Source organism: Electrona antarctica (assembly GCF_951216825.1).
Source record: "Electrona antarctica genome assembly, chromosome: 8".
Taxonomy (NCBI): Eukaryota; Metazoa; Chordata; class Actinopteri; order Myctophiformes; family Myctophidae; genus Electrona; species Electrona antarctica.
Window position 1 is genome coordinate 16,253,314 of NC_136789.1, and position 17,864 is coordinate 16,271,177.

Below are 17,864 nucleotides of genomic sequence, written 5' to 3' on the forward strand. Positions count from 1 at the left end.
TATGGCCAGAATGGCGTTTTTGAATGATTTATTGAAAATTCTCTGTTGTGAATGTGTGACAACGAAAGACCTTCAGAGAAAGCTTGACTTGTCTGCTTCCAGGAAAAAAATGAACTGAGTTGATAAAATGTTTAGTTCTTGTGTTGGAAGCCATTTAAAAGAGCCTGCATTTACACTGTTTCTGTTTCTAGGACAACCAAAAAAAGTTATGCCCGGTTGAAGTTTTATTTTCTAAATAACTTTTTTTCTGCTGGGCATACATAGCCATGCAATATCTCATTTTAAAGGGTGAGTTGTCTAGTTCAATTAAAATAAAATAAAAAGTTTCTCACATGTACCACTGTAGATATTTTGCCATCTATAAATAGCATGGTCAGTCATGATCAATCTGACCTATCCAGCTAAAAGTCCCCATAGCTCTGAAATTGGAACATCATATAAACTCAATTCTTTTTTGGGGTAAAATTAGACATTCTAACGCACATTTTGATATATACCATGTTTACATAGTCTTACCAGTACCTTGTCTATTCATGCATGTATCTCAAAAACCTGTTATGAAGAAACACAGTTTTGATAAAAAACACATCCAAGGACATTGTTTTGATATGACTTGGTGCCCATGATATGTATCAAAATATAGACTTGAATGTATACTGTATTATAAAAAAGAAATTGAGTTATTACCATCTACCGTTACAGAGTAAATCACAGTTGAAACTTGCTTAGTCATATACAATAAACCTCACAATAGTGAACAAAATAGTCATGACAGGTCTAACTCATTGTAAAAGCGTCTTTTATTTTTTACGACTACTAACATAATAAAATGATAAATATTACAGAAAATAAATAGGCCTACATACAAAACAGTTACTCCTCCCCTAGCTCTGATCCATAGCTCTAAATGCGCATTTAGAGCTATGGATCAGAGCTACTCCTCCCAAATGTCCCCAAACCCAGTCCTTGACGGTGTGTGTGTGTGAGTTAACCTGACTCCGCCATATGGGGCAGCAGAGTGTACACTGTGTTCCCCCCTCCTGCTCCCATCTGGGAACTCTCAGGCAGACTTGATGCCCGGCCACAAAACGGCCTGGCCAATCAGCAGCAGCTTCTAGCAACTTCTAGCAGCAGCTTCTAGCTTCTACTAGCTGCTGCTGATTGGCCAGGCCGTTTTGTGAGCAACTTCGCTTCTAGCTGCTGCTGATTGGCCAGGCCGTTTTGTGGCCGGGCATCAAGTCTGCCTGAGAGTTCCCAGATGGGAGCAGGAGGGGGGAACCCAGTGTACTCTCTGCTGCCCCATCTGGCGGAGTCAGGTTATGTGTGAGTAGGCTAAATAAAAAAAACACCCAAAAACTGCCCCCCCCTGAAATGAATGAATGAATGAATCCGGTTCAGTGTCGGAGAACGCCATCGCAGTCTTGACTCTTCATCCTCCTCCTCCTCCTCCTCCTCATCTGATGCCAGTTCTAAATATATAAAAAGAAATAAACATTTTAGCTGTAGTCAGTGCACGCTACTATTACATGGCGTTTTACCCGGCTGCTGGCGATCAATGATTTTATTGTGCAGTGTCTTTGTGGGCTGAGTCGTGGCATGACAAATACAAATAGATGCTTGTATAAGTAGTATCACGATAAAATAATATGGCAACGTTAGAATGAAACACCAATGAGTGATCGGTGGTAATGTAGCTAGCTGCCCAGGGTATATCCAGCACCATTGCGTCGCAATCATCCAGCAACATTGGTACTGGCTATTGCCCGGGCTTGTGGCCCGGCCAATAGCCAGTACCATTTGTGCAGTGTTTGTTAGCAACTACTACTAGCCAACAGCCAGTGGAATGTGGTGACGTGATGGTGCTGGATATACGCTGGGCAGCTACATTACACGCGATCACTCATTGGTGGTGTCATTCTAACGTCGCCATATTATTTTATCGTGATACTAATTATACAAACATCTATTTGTATGCCACGATGCCACGATTCAGCCCACAAAGACACAGTACAATACATTCATTTGATCAGATGTTTTTGTTAGCTACGTCGATCACCTATAGTACCGACCCTTGTTATATATTCTCCGACTATGCATGTCACGATGACTAAACCAGTTAGATCTATCCATATATGGTTCTACCACATCTATCTGATATCAGCACTAGGTCGGCTCGGGCCAAATATAGGGATCGTCTTACTAGACATGTCATATTAGGGCATTTTCGAATACAATAAAATTACCTTTTAGCGAAGGCATCAGCCTTGGTGGTAACTCCGGTGGGGAGAAGAAAAAACATTGCACACGTGTAATCCGCGAGGGTGGATGTTGCAGCCCGGCCAACGGTCTGGGACTGGAGAATGCCACTGGACACGGATGGATCATTTTTCAGATTGTTTTTTTTGCGGCGACTGCAAACCTGGCTGAAAAACTCTTCCTCCAGTGCCCACCTCGGAGGAGTCAACCAACCCCCCTGTTCACTGGGGGCTGGGCGTCAGTTTCCAATAGGAAAGCATACACGTGTGTCACGTGACACGGGAATTCTGGGAAATGTAGTTGATATTTATGCTCAATACTATATACAGAGGTGCGGACCGAATTAATATATTGGTATTAATAAAAAAAGAGAACTACGGAAAATCACGTACAGGGCAGAAAAGACTAATGCAAAACTCCACGTGTTTTCCAGTAGTAATCTGTCTAAGGGTTAAGCAAGTGGAATCTAATTACATATAATTTTACAGTTTTTAAGACGTGGGGGCGGGTGCAATGTCATATTACAATTATGGGCCAGGTAAGAAGCGCTTTCGACACCCCGTGGTGTGAGCAAAACGGCCTTGAATTAGTCATGGGAGTGTTTAAGGGAGTTTTGAGGCTTACCCAATGAACATGTCCGTACTATTCTCTTTACGACACCAGCTGATGATGCGCCCTTTTCGGCAAGTGGTATTACATTTCTGCAGACTGGCACCATAGACATGACATGACTTTGTCACATTTGGGTTAATTATTCCTATTGCACTGCATGCTGTCACCTTTATGCCTCAAAAGAACAGATCCGCAAGCTGTCACAGCCATGATGTGCATAGCTTGTAGGCCTATGTCTCTATTTTGTTAAGTAACTTGCAGTGTTCATTGGAAAGTCATTACAGCGGCGCAGCCATATGCTAAGGGAGGGAGATATACGCACATCATCACTTCATTTGTTTCTGTTCTAAGCATGAAAAACAGCTGTAAAAATCTTTATTCTAGTTCATTTGATTCATAAATGAATAACTAAGCCTTTGAAATGGCACCTACCTATACCTTTCAGATCGGAATGGAACTGCGAGTAGATACGCAGCATTGGCTGGCAAATTGGCAATCCATGCGTAATGTTCCCAGAATCGTCTAACCCCCGAACATACAAGTTCGTTTGATATTGTTTAATTCGATAAAAATAGAACCATATACCATACAGCGAATGAAAGCAAGATTCCTAAGGAATGTGGGGATTTTTACATTTTAAAAAACGGCTGAGAAATGAGAGAACCATGAGTGTTTATAATATCAAATATTATAAGAATAATATGAAAGACAAACGGGCTGTGAAGAGCTCACCATCCCGACAAGGAGGAAATATAGCCTATAGTGCATGCACGTATATGCACTGACTGTTGCACACACGCTCTTTATTTGTTTCTATTGAAAAACACCAGTAAAATAACGTTTATTTTATTTTATTTCATTCGAGTCACGACGAAGGAATGAGTTGAAATGCCATACGTGCGCCATGCGTATTGCTGCGGCCCCAATGTTATGGTCTTCGCTCGTAGCATTTTATTGAAGAAGAATTGAGTCGGGTGTGATACAGCGTATGAAAGCAAACTACCCAGTGATTATGGAGATGTTTTAATTTTTAAAAAAGGCCTTTAAAAAAAAACCTTTATAATCTCAACGAGAAATCCAGAAAGCTCGCTGTTGCCATGTCTCATAGAAACAAGTAAATAGGTCTATAAACATACTCCCAAAATAATCGCATATAACAGGGGTCTACAACCTATTTTAAATGAAGTGCCATGTTTTTATTTTCTAGATAGTGAGTCTGCCATATCAAGATTCCTTTTAATGACACCACATTAAAATTTCCAGCATATTTTGATTGTCCACAAATATAAAGTTCTTCCTTCTTTTTACATATTTTCTTGCACATTGTTATAATGATCATTATAAATATATATCCCCCTGCAGTCAGAGTTCATTGTTTTAATGAATGAATGTGATGCATTGTGAGCTGGTAGATCTGCTATTTTCAAAAGTAATCTTTGAAAAAAGTGACAATAAGAATATTTTTGAAAAATGTTATTGAAACATTTAAAAACACAAATCTGTCATGGGGGTCACTGGCTTAGTTGGGCAAATGCATTCATCTGGGGGTCCTTGACATGGGAATGTCGCTGTGTGAGGATCACTGGTTAAAACAACATTAGGAGAAAAGCCCAAATAAGCACTTTAGAAACAAGAAAAGCAACCACAACTACCAATATTTACAAGCAACTTTGCAGAAAAAGAAGCCGCTTATAATAAACAGCAGACATGGCAACACTCCAGCAGCACTCCAGAGCCGCTCAAGTGTAAAATCAAACAGTGCTTTTTGCTTTTAAGACGTGGTCAGACCCAGGCGGAATCGGTATGCGCTGAGTGTTTTTAGGTCAAGGGGCTTAATAGCAAATTAGCGCAAAGCAATGCTAAATTATGCAGGAACGTGGTATTCCATATGAGTGAGCGCTCACCACGGCTTCCATAATACGAAAAGGCGCAGAGCGAGGGCGAAATCTGTATTACCGCATGGGTTTTTCGTCTTGCTTAATAGGACCCAGTGAGCCCTATTAAGCAAGACGAAAAACCCATGCGGTAATACAGATTTCGCCCTCGCTCTGCGCCTTTTCGTATTATGGAAGCCGTGGTGAGCGCTCACTCATATGGAATACCACGTTCCTGCATAATTTAGCATTGGGGGAGTGTCCATATGTTAATTATTTTCGCTTTGCGCTAATTTGCTATTAAGCCCCTTGACCTAAAAACACTCAGCGCATACCGATTCCGCCTGGGTCTGACCACGTCTTAAAAGCAAAAAGCACTGTTTCATTTTACACTTGAGCGGCTCTGGAGTGCTGCTGGAGTGTTGCCATGTCTGTTTATTATAAGCGGCTTCTTTTTCTGCAAAGATGCTTGTAAATATTGGTAGTTGTGGTTGCTTTTCTTGTTTCTAAAGTGCTTATTTGGGCTTTTCTCCTAATGTTGTTTAAACCAGTGATCCTCACACAGCGACATTCCCATGTCAAGGACCCCCAGATTAATGCATTTGCCCAACTAAGCCAGTGACCCCCATGACAGATTTGTGTTTTTAAATGTTTCAATAACATTTTTCAAAAATATTCCACAATTGTCACTTTTTTCAAAGATTACTTTTGAAAATAGCAGATCTACCAGCTCACAATGCATCACATTCATTCATTAAAACAATGAACTCTGACTGCAGGGGGATATATATTTATAATGATCATTCTAACAATGTGCAAGAAAATATGTAAAAAGAAGGAAGAACTTTATATTTGTGGACAATCAAAATATGCTGGAAATTTTAATGTGGTGTCATTAAAAGGAATCTTGATATGGCAGACTCACTATCTAGAAAATAAAAACATGGCACTTCATTTAAAATAGGTTGTAGACCCGTTATATGCGATTCTTTTGGGAGTATGTTTATAGACCTATTTACTTGTTTCTATGACACATGGCAACAGCGAGTTTTCTGGCTTTCTCGTTGAGATTATAAAGGGTCATATATCGCTCATTTCTCAACCTTTTTTAGAAATTAAAACATCTCCATACTCATTGGGAGGTTTGCTTTCATACGCTGTATCACACCCGACTCAATTCTTCTTCAATAATATGCTACGAGCGAAGACCATAACATTGGGGCCGCAGCAATACGCATGGCGCACGTATGGCATTTCAACTCATTCCTTCGTCGTGACTCGAATGAAATAAAATAAAATAAACGTTATTTTACTGGTGTTTTTCAATAGAAACAAATAAAGAGCGTGTGTGCAACAGTCAGTGCATATACGTGCATGCACTATAGGCTATATTTCCTCCTTGTCGGGATGGTGAGCTGAGCTCTTCACAGCCCGTTTGTCTTTCATATTATTCTTATAATATTTGATATTATAAACACTCATGGTTCTCTCATTTCTCAACCGTTTTTTAAAATGTAAAAATCCCCATATTCCTTAGGAATCTTGCTTTCATTCGCTGTATGGTACATGGTTCTATTTTTATCGAATTAAACAATATCAAACGAACTTGTATGTTCGGGGGTTAGACGATTCTGGGAACATTACGCATGGATTGCCAATTTGCCAGCCAATGCTGCGTATCTACTCGCAGTTCCATTCCGATCTGAAAGGTATAGGTAGGTGCCATTTCAAAGTCTTAGTTATTCATTTATGAATCAAATGAACTAGAATAAAGATTTTTACAGCTGTTTTTCATGCTTAGAACAGAAACAAATTAAGTGACGATGTGCGTATATCTCCCTCCCTTAGCATATGGCTGCGCCGCTGTAATGACTTTCCAATGAAAACTGCAAGTTACTTAACAAAATAGAGACATAGGCCTACAAGCTATGCACATCATGGCTGTGACAGCTTGTGGATCTGTTCTTTGGAGGCATAAAGGTGACAGCATGCAGTGCAATATGAATAATTAACCCAAATGTGACAAAGTCATGTCATGTCTATGGTGCCAGTCTGCAGAAATGTAATACCACTTGCCGAAAAGGGCGCATCATCAGCTGGTGTCGTAAAGAGAATAGTACGGACATGTTCATTGGGTAAGCCTCAAAACTCCCTTAAACACTCCCATGACTAATTCAAGGCCGTTTTGCTCACACCACGGGGTGTCGAAAGCGCTTCTTACCTGGCCCATAATTGTAATATGACATTGCACCCGCCCCCACGTCTTAAAAACTGTAAAATTATATGTAATTAGATTCCACTTGCTTAATAGGGCCCTCTATCTCCTTCCTGAAGGCAGCAACCAAACATGGCTGGTGTTTGCTCAACCTTAGAATACTGTAATTATACGTAGATTGCAGCAGTTGTGACGTTAAGGCAACAGACAAACATCCATAACAGGTGGTATTCCAGCACGTTGTGCAATGTATTTCGCCAACATTGACTCAATTATTCAGTTATGTTCGGTAAATGCTTTAAAATATTTGGAGAAAGTGTGCACAATTTTAAATCAAGACATGAACGGAAAAATTATGTATATACAATATATTTGGCCGATGCTGTGAATCGACAATGCAATTGATGGTGGGTCTGTTTTAATGTAAGAGTGTCTGTGCTCGCGTATGTGTGTTTTATGTGGACTTGTATTTTGTATTATTGTACATGTGTACAATATAAAAATAACTACTAAATAAAGCTATAAAAAAATCACCCGTGTGAAGTGAGGGCCGCTCTTATCATCATACATCATCATACATCATCTCAATTTGCGTCCTCACTTTTCCGTCTTCACTTTTATCTTCAATGTTTTTGTGTTTACACAAACACGGAAAGCTGGGCATAGGAGGGGATAGTGCGCCTCAAAAAAAGAGTGTCTGTGCTCCACAGGGAGATGAGAACTCGGAGGCTCTGGATGCAGCCGCCGTAGAGGCAGCTCTGTCCCTGTGTGAGGAGAACGGCCATGCCCTGTCTGCCGCCTGGGAAGCAGGGCCCTTCAAGAGCCACGAGCCCGGCCCCGCTGTCACGCACACCTCCTCCCTCCTCCACAGCAGCCTGGTTGGCAAGACGGAAGCCATGGAGATTCAGGGCATATCTCTGGCTCCGTTCTCGCACTCGACGTCTGCGAGCGGTGGACAGGAGGGCGGCTGTCCCTCAGGGTACCCACTGAGACTGCAGGGCCTTCCTCTCTCCGCCTCCTCCTCCTCCCCGGAGCGAAACCACCAGACCGGAGCACCTCCGCAGGCCGAGGCTGCGGGTAGCGGGAAGGAGGGGCGCCGGGACGGACACATCTCGCTGGACATTACCGTCAAGTGTGAGAGTGAGCAATGGGTGCGGCAGGAAGTAGAGAAGCCACGTGGAGGTACGTTAAGACCGTTACAGGAAAACAAATATCTTTGTTCATTTGCTTCAGAAAAAAACATGCGTTTGTTTTGCATGGAACTGTGCATTTTGGCATAACCATTTCCTTGTTTATTATTCGTCTTTACTGTCTTGGCAGACTCAGTATTAGAAGATAGCCCACTGACAGAAAGACACTCCAAGGTACACCACCCGATGAGGACAGAGATAACGTGATGCCTGTAATTGTTGTACTCTGTACTTGTAAAATGTAGCGTGCTGTACGTTCTTTTTACTCCCGAGCTTTTTTGTGGACAGTTAAGATCCCAATGAGAGCGTGCGTGTCTTCCTCCGTGTGTTGCGCAGGGGGCCGGGGAGGGGGACGGGGACAGGGAAGGGGAAGGAGAGAGGAGCGTCTCAGGGAGTAAAGCAGAGGCGGCGAGCAAGAGGCCGGAGTCCTGCAGAGGAGGAGGAGAAGCGGACGAGGAGGAGGAGGAGGCTGATGGGGCGGCGGAGGCCTTCCTGTCGGAGGCGGACGGGGAGGCGGAGCCCACGGCCAGCGAGAGCGAGGACGGCTACAGCCTGCACACGACGGCGTCCTCGTCCCTGCAGCTCCACACCGCTGCAGACTCCATCCCGAGCAGCCCCACCTCCTCACAGTTGTGAGTACCTCACACACACACACGCGTGCACGCACACACGCACGCACGCACGCACGCACGCACTGCAAGCCCTGGCTATTGAAGAGCAGGGAGACCGCTCTCTGACCACTGCAGGGAGACCGCTCTCTGACAACTGCAGTTAGGGCTGCAGGGAGACCGCTCTCTGACCACTGCAGTTAGGGCTGCAAGTTGCCTGCAACTATAGATGATTCTATTGTTTCTATTGATTCTATTGTTTCACACTATTGATTACACACACTGTTTAAATTGGGTCATTTTGTTGTTCATCACTGTTCTACAGTTCAATGAGCAGCGAGGACCAAGAAGCTATACAAGCTCAGAAGATCTGGAAAAAGGCCATTATGCTGGTGTGGCGTGCAGCAGCCAATCACAGGTGGGTATCTAGTGTTGTTAATTTACAAAACACAGAACCAAAGTGATTAAAATGGTTTATTTTTCAATAATGATGGAAATTGCTGATGTGATTAACACAATTTATTTTTAGATACGCCAATGTGTTCCTGCAGCCTGTGACGGACGACATTGCTCCTGGATACCACAGTATTGTGTACAGGTGAGTGCATAGAGGTTTTCCACGCTTTCTTACCCCAAACCTGGACATCTCTTGACTTTTGTTGAGAGATCGTTTCTTGTTTGGTTTCTTCTCCCCACGCTGGTCCACCCTCCCTACCGCCAGTGGTGTAAAGTAACTAAGTACATTAAGTACTGTACAATTTTGCGGTATTTGTACTGAGTATTTCCAAATTCCAATACTTTTACTACTACTCCACTACATCTCAGAGGCAAATATTGTACTTTTACTCCACTACATTTATTTTACAGCTTTAGTTACTAGTTACTTTGTACATTTTGATTATTATTACAAAACATACATTAACAAGCATTGTGAGCTTGTAGATTGGCTATTTTCTGAATCTTTTTAAACATTTGAAAACTTGAAATGGGACATTCTGCATAATGCCTACTTTCTACTTTTGGTACGTAAAGTACATTTTGTTACCAGCACTTTTTGTACCTTAACTCAAGTACATTTTGAATTCCAGACTCTTACTCGTAACAGAGTATTTCTGCACTGCAGTATTGATACTTTTACTTAAGTACCAAATGTGAGTCCTTGTCCCCACTAATGCCTACCGCTCCGGCACCCACCACCACCGTCTCCCCCAGGCCCATGGACCTGTCAACCATCAAGAAGAACATCGAGACGGGCCTGGTGCGCACCACGGCCGAGTTCCAGCGGGACATCATGCTGATGTTCCAGAACGCCGTCATGTACAACTCGTCGGACCACGACGTGTTCCACATGGGCGTGGAGATGCAGCGCGACGTCCTGGAGCAGATCCAGCAGTTCCTGGCCACGCAGCTCATCATGCAGACCTCGTCAGACGATGCCCGAGGGGGCATCGGCGCCAAGAGCCTGAGAGGTGTGGGCCGCGAGGGTGCCGCGCGCAAGCAGGACCCCGCAGATAAGGTGACGAGACGGCCAAGAGCGGCCATTTACGTCCTTTTTCGAATCCAACGCTTCACTGCCAAAGGCGGTATACGATAGATGGTGGCACTTCGCTAACGTATGAAGGTTGCTAAGAGACTCCGAGCCCTATTAAGCAAGACGAAAAACCCATGCGGTAATACAGATTTCGCCCTCGCTCTGCGCCTTTTCGTATTATGGAAGCCGTGGTGAGCGCTCACTCATATGGAATACCACGTTCCTGCATAATTTAGCATTGGGGGAGTGTCCATATGTTAATTATTTTCGCTTTGCGCTAATTTGCTATTAAGCCCCTTGACCTAAAAACACTCAGCGCATACCGATTCCGCCTGGGTCTGACCACGTCTTAAAAGCAAAAAGCACTGTTTCATTTTACACTTGAGCGGCTCTGGAGTGCTGCTGGAGTGTTGCCATGTCTGTTTATTATAAGCGGCTTCTTTTTCTGCAAAGATGCTTGTAAATATTGGTAGTTGTGGTTGCTTTTCTTGTTTCTAAAGTGCTTATTTGGGCTTTTCTCCTAATGTTGTTTAAACCAGTGATCCTCACACAGCGACATTCCCATGTCAAGGACCCCCAGATTAATGCATTTGCCCAACTAAGCCAGTGACCCCCATGACAGATTTGTGTTTTTAAATGTTTCAATAACATTTTTCAAAAATATTCCACAATTGTCACTTTTTTCAAAGATTACTTTTGAAAATAGCAGATCTACCAGCTCACAATGCATCACATTCATTCATTAAAACAATGAACTCTGACTGCAGGGGGATATATATTTATAATGATCATTATAACAATGTGCAAGAAAATATGTAAAAAGAAGGAAGAACTTTATATTTGTGGACAATCAAAATATGCTGGAAATTTTAATGTGGTGTCATTAAAAGGAATCTTGATATGGCAGACTCACTATCTAGAAAATAAAAACATGGCACTTCATTTAAAATAGGTTGTAGACCCCTGTTATATGCGATTCTTTCGGGAGTATGTTTATAGACCTATTTACTTGTTTCTATGACACATGGCAACAGCGAGTTTTCTGGCTTTCTCGTTGAGATTATAAAGGGTCATATATCGCTCATTTCTCAACCTTTTTTAGAAATTAAAACATCTCCATACTCATTGGGAGGTTTGCTTTCATACGCTGTATCACACCCGACTCAATTCTTCTTCAATAATATGCTACGAGCGAAGACCATAACATTGGGGCCGCAGCAATACGCATGGCGCACGTATGGCATTTCAACTCATTCCTTCGTCGTGACTCGAATGAAATAAAATAAAATAAACGTTATTTTACTGGTGTTTTTCAATAGAAACAAATAAAGAGCGTGTGTGCAACAGTCAGTGCATATACGTGCATGCACTATAGGCTATATTTCCTCCTTGTCGGGATGGTGAGCTGAGCTCTTCACAGCCCGTTTGTCTTTCATATTATTCTTATAATATTTGATATTATAAACACTCATGGTTCTCATTTCTCAACCGTTTTTTAAAATGTAAAAATCCCCATATTCCTTAGGAATCTTGCTTTCATTCGCTGTATGGTACATGGTTCTATTTTTATCGAATTAAACAATATCAAACGAACTTGTATGTTCGGGGGTTAGACGATTCTGGGAACATTACGCATGGATTGCCAATTTGCCAGCCAATGCTGCGTATCTACTCGCAGTTCCATTCCGATCTGAAAGGTATAGGTAGGTGCCATTTCAAAGTCTTAGTTATTCATTTATGAATCAAATGAACTAGAATAAAGATTTTTACAGCTGTTTTTCATGCTTAGAACAGAAACAAATTAAGTGACGATGTGCGTATATCTCCCTCCCTTAGCATAATGGCTGCGCCGCTGTAATGACTTTCCAATGAAAACTGCAAGTTACTTAACAAAATAGAGACATAGGCCTACAAGCTATGCACATCATGGCTGTGACAGCTTGTGGATCTGTTCTTTGGAGGCATAAAGGTGACAGCATGCAGTGCAATATGAATAATTAACCCAAATGTGACAAAGTCATGTCATGTCTATGGTGCCAGTCTGCAGAAATGTAATACCACTTGCCGAAAAGGGCGCATCATCAGCTGGTGTCGTAAAGAGAATAGTACGGACATGTTCATTGGGTAAGCCTCAAAACTCCCTTAAACACTCCCATGACTAATTCAAGGCCGTTTTGCTCACACCACGGGGTGTCGAAAGCGCTTCTTACCTGGCCCATAATTGTAATATGACATTGCACCCGCCCCCACGTCTTAAAAACTGTAAAATTATATGTAATTAGATTCCACTTGCTTAATAGGGCCCTATGTCTCCATCCACCTCAGTGTAAACAGATACATTTATCAAATACATTTATCTCTGATACTTTCCCAGATTGCGTTATTGGTCTAAACAAGCTTTATTCAACGGCCCATATCTAAAGAACTGATAATCGTGGTTACAAAATGTATTTTCCGGGTGAAAGAAAGGATGATTGTCCGCCACTCCACACAGAATGTGTTGGTTCACGTCTCGGGTCCTGTGGGTCTTCAAATTAATAAAAAACACTGAAAAACACTGGCAGATTCAATGCTTTTATGACGACATCAACGACAAATCTAAGAAATTCCAGAAATTAGAAAACAGATGATTAAGGAGTAGTTAAGTGAAGCCGATCTAAAAGCTCAAAGTGGCGCAAAGTGACACATCATCATCATCATTTTTCGACCGCGGTCGAGATCATGGATTCCACAATGCTACGCCAGACTTCCCGGTCCTTCATTGCCACCCCCAGTTCCTGCCTACTGAAGCACCGGTCCTTCATTGCCACCCCCAGTTCCTGCCTACTGAAGCATGTGTCCCTAGCGATGACATCAGGGAACGACAGCTTTCTACCTCTGGTCCGCCCTGAGGCAGGACTCCAGAGAAGAAGGGAAGATATAACCTCATTGTCAGCTCTGTAGCAGTGGCCAGCAAACTGCGCTCTTCTGGTTCGGACCAGTGAAGAAACACGGGGAAGGTTGCCGTATATTAGATTAGTCGATGGGTGGCTCTTCCAAGACAGATTTTGCGCTCTCATTAGAAGGCGGGTGTAAGTGCCATCCAACCGATTCTCTTGTTTCTTTGAGAGTGTCCATGTCTCGGAGCCATAGAGTAGAATCAGCTCAACGGTCGTCCTAAATATTTTTACTTTTAACATTTTACTAAACTGGGATTACTTACTTACTTTACTTACTTCCTCTAGCTGGAGGACCATCCTCTCCCAGGACTCTAGTTTCTTTTGATGCTCTTTTTCGTGTTTCTGTAACAACGTTCTTTTGACGGGGTGAGGTTGTTAGCCCCACGCCCAACCCCCAGGTGCTGCTTTTCGTCTGGCCTCTCCCCTGAGACCTGCCCGGCTTGGTTGAACCTGCCGGGGGTATGAACCCCCTCCGGTATAGCCCTCAGAGTCACGGAGACACACAAGCTTTCCCACCGCGACAAGGTAGCAACACAAGGGAAGCTGGGATGACCAGATCTTATGCATGTCATTGCAGGCTGACCAGGCCATACCCTTCCTAGTTTGAAAGTCCTTTTGGGAAGAAGATATATATGAACCCAAATACTTGTAGTCATCAACCCGTTTCAGAGGAGTGTTGTTAAGTGTTTTTATAATGTGGTTATTGTTGGATTTGCATATGTTTACGTATTCAGTTTTCGTCTCGTTGAGATAAAGACCAACACAGTTGGAGGCCTGCTCAATGTGACACATTGTGAGCTTGTAGATCTGCTATTTTCACTAGTTTGGGTCCCAGGGAGACATAAAATGTCTCTTTTGGGTCACGTGCTAAAAGGTTTGGGAACCATTGCTATAGAACGTTTCTAGAGAGTCTAGTGCCACCCTTAGGCCCAACCGTCCCCTTAACACCCATGAAATCTCAAAATCTGATTTGAGTGTTAATTTAGCTCTGAAGAGGCTATATTTGGTTCCATTTTTACACTGTTCAGAGTTAATTAACACTGAGGATTATACTGTGTAGTGAGGCTGTATCTGTTAACCCAAATAATATATTTTATAGTAAATGTAACATACTGTCTATACAAATGTTTCATTGCACATCTTTGCTTTCTCTCAAACATTTTATCTTCCCCTCTAGTTCTCTGTCTGATTTGTGTATATTGGTCATCTTACAGGACAGTGTGTCCATGGCGTCTCCAGCCTTCCTTCTCTCTCTTTTTGTAAGTACCCGTCCGCAAGGCTTTGTCCTACAATCTGTTGTTTACTGCCAACGCCACAACACAAATCAAGTCTCCAACTTGCTTGTTGTCCTCACACAATGATGGTCTCATCTCCCCACGCATACCCACTGTGTCCCAGGCCCCCACGCATACCCACTGTGTCCCAGGCCCCCACGCATACCCACTGTGTCCCAGGCCCCCACGCATACCCACTGTGTCCCAGGCCCCCACGCATACCCACTGTGTCTCAGGCCCCCACGCATACCCACTGTGTCCCAGGCCCCCACGCATAGCCACTGTGTCCCAGGCCCCCACGCATACCCACTGTGTCCCAGGCCCCCACGCATACCCACTGTGTCCCAGGCCCCCACGCATACCCACTGTGTCCCAGGCCCCCACGCATAGCCACTGTGTCCCAGGCCCCCACGCATAGCCACTGTGTCCCAGGCCCCCACGCATACCCACTGTGTCCCAGGCCCCCACGCATACCCACTGTGTCCCAGGCCCATGGAACAGCACAGCACTCTCTATACCTCGGTTCCATAATTACTGTCTCATAGCTTATATTACATAGAAATTGTTGCGTTAAATAGTTTTAGTAAATCTAGGTGAATCTAGGTAGGTCATTTCGTGACAGATTTCACAATTACAAATGATATAGCTTGTTGAGAAAAAAATAGGATTTGTGTCATTCAGAAATTAGATTTTTATATAATAGCTCAAATAATCAAATTTGCATTGAATGAAGTGTTGCCTCAAACTCAGTGTAATAAAAGATGGCTATTTCTCTCTCTCTCTCTCTCTCTCATTCTATCTGTGGCTATGCAGGATGGGGGCACTAGAGGTCGCCGTTGTGCCATTGAAGCTGATCTCAAGATGAAGAAGTGACTGCCTCCAGAGGCCTGAGGAGTATACAGTATGTCTGATGTGTTTCCGACCCCAGTGGGTTTTTAGTGAATAGCCGAATGTACCTGTGGATTTAAATGCACATGGATGTATCTTGTGCAATGAGGCGGAGACGTCCCGTGTAATAGATTCCCTTGCAGTGTTGTGCAGTTTATGGTTGGACTTGGATTGGGGACTTGTACTGTAGCAGTTAGGGGCTAGAGCCAATTGCAGGTCTAATCCGACGAAGAGACCTGTTTGAGAATAACTTGCTCTAATCAGCTTTCATAGTCAACTCCTGTTAAAACCTAGTTTAGGCCATTGTCAATTAAATTAAATTAAAGTATAAATGACAGTATCTCAATCATAAAATCAAATGAAATGTATTTAGTGTGAGGCCTCAGTGTAATTGACTGACTCCCAATGACATTGATTTCCACTATAATTAGGTTGCTCATGAAATATTCAATTGTAATACTTGATAATATGACTTGAAAAGGCTTGAAGCCCAAGTCACTGTATTTGTTCTAGCACTGTACTAGCCTGGCACCGCCAGAGTAATATCACTGGGTAGATATTAGTCTGGAATCTCTGTGTGGAACCTGCATTTCCAAGGGGCGGATAAAAAAAAAGAATGCCTCTGGTGATAAACCCGCCCCATATTTGCATACTGGGCCCTGGTTGGTATACCTCACAACTTCACATACTGGGCCCTGGTTGGTATACCTCACAACTTCACATACTGGGCCCTGGTTGGTATACCTCACAACTTCACATACTGGGCCCTGGTTGGTATACCTCACAACTTCACATACTGGGCCCTGGTTGGTATACCTCACAACTTCACATACTGGGCCCTGGTTGGTATACCTCACAACTTCACATACTGGGCCCTGGTTGGTATACCTCACAACTTCACATACTGGGCCCTGGTTGGTATACCTCACAACTTCGGAGGGAGTGAAATCCAATTACAACTGAGCGGTGCCAGACCAAATCTGCCCAGGGCATTTTTTTTGTTTTTTTTTGTTTTGCAATTGCAATGTCAGATTTGTCTGGTTTCCAGGCTAGCACTGTACCAAGCAGCATTTCAAGAAAATCTTGAAAGCGCTCATGCCCGCCCGACCCAGTGACCACCCATATCTGACCCCATCTTAAGGTGTCAAGTGGTCAGATGGGTGGGCTGTGTGCATTTTCAGAGCATGTTTATTTTAAAGATGGAATGCCGTGATCCCCCCCCATCTAAAACATGACAATCGCGTACTATGATTATACTAGGAGGAAGATTTATTTCAAAAAAGTGTACAGAAAGTATTAAAATTATGTTTTTATGTGGCCACACCCACCAGTTCATTGATACCTGGTTTTCACCTTAGCACCACCCACCTGAACTTAAGCCTCGCCCCACAGCTGTTGTATGATATGATGTTATGATGTCACTAAAATGGTGTTATTTCGATTGGGCCTTTTGACTCAAAAGCTTTCAGCGTTCAGGAAGAAACCAAAAATACACAGGGAAGACATATTTGAATATTATAACCACACCTGGGGGCCTATTAGAGTAATGTTAACTCCATAGACACATGCAAAACAGAAAAAGTACAAAAATCACGGCGCTCCATCTTTAATGATCAATCAGTGAATCAATTGTTTTCTGCCTTAGATCAATGGAACTAACGTGGTACACTTGGTTTCTATTTATTGGTATCAGAATGAAAACACATTTTATTTCAAGGTTTTAAAGAAAAAAAATCCCATGAAATAGTTTCTACATGAATTTGCATTATTATTATTTTTATTTATTTTGATGTTGTATTATAATTCAAATCTTAGTGTTTTGCCAGCTATTTGGGGGCCCACCTGCCCACAGGTTGAGAAGCAGTGCTTTACGTACTGTATGTGATACTAGTATTTCATTTTTGACACAATTATGCCAAACATGACAAAGTATTCAATAACTTCTTAATGACCTCTTAGTTTGGTGGGGATACATGTGAGAAGATGTTCATGTTCAGTCAACTATGTGTTTTCTGATGAAATGTCTATTTATCAGGAGCTGCAACAGAACAAATCAGAATGAGTTAAAGTCACTTAAATGTTCTATTTTAAACAATCATAGATGAAGGAGCAGGCTAACTATGTCTTAATTACTGTATCAACTGTGCAGCACCTGTAAAATCCTGCCCTTAGTCCTTGAAGCATTTTCTCCAAATTGAATATCTTGTAGGAACTATCAGTTTGTTGATGTTTGCCTTATGACCGCATCACACGTTTGCCTAATTCATCCGTCTTACGAGGGTGTCCCATGCGGAAAATAGCAGATCTGCAAGCTCACAGCGACGCTTTGTGTATGTAGATCTAATATTTGTCACTGTCGTACGACTAAGTATAAATCAGCGCAAACACCTGCAAAATATAACCTTACAGTACAGGCATGCTTCGTTGTGTACATGAGGCCTTTGGTAAGAAGGCTGCAGTGAATGGTTTAATACAGG

The 17,864-nt window shown here is 42.8% G+C and overlaps 1 protein-coding gene across 1 annotated transcript in view; it reads left to right on the forward strand.

Moving 5' to 3' along the window:
- Window positions 1-16,172, forward strand: part of LOC306928122 (bromodomain-containing protein 8-like) — a 22,896-nt gene extending 6,724 nt beyond the window's left edge. Inside the window, exons 13-20 of the mRNA XM_079508043.1 lie at window positions 7,668-8,139; window positions 8,278-8,321; window positions 8,484-8,779; window positions 9,081-9,173; window positions 9,285-9,353; window positions 9,968-10,271; window positions 14,440-14,484; window positions 15,313-16,172. Coding sequence (XP_079364169.1) covers window positions 7,668-8,139; window positions 8,278-8,321; window positions 8,484-8,779; window positions 9,081-9,173; window positions 9,285-9,353; window positions 9,968-10,271; window positions 14,440-14,484; window positions 15,313-15,372 — 1,383 coding nt within the window. The 3' untranslated portion in view covers window positions 15,373-16,172. The remainder of the gene's footprint in view (window positions 1-7,667; window positions 8,140-8,277; window positions 8,322-8,483; window positions 8,780-9,080; window positions 9,174-9,284; window positions 9,354-9,967; window positions 10,272-14,439; window positions 14,485-15,312) is intronic.
- The last annotated feature ends 1,692 nt before the right edge of the window (window positions 16,173-17,864 follow it).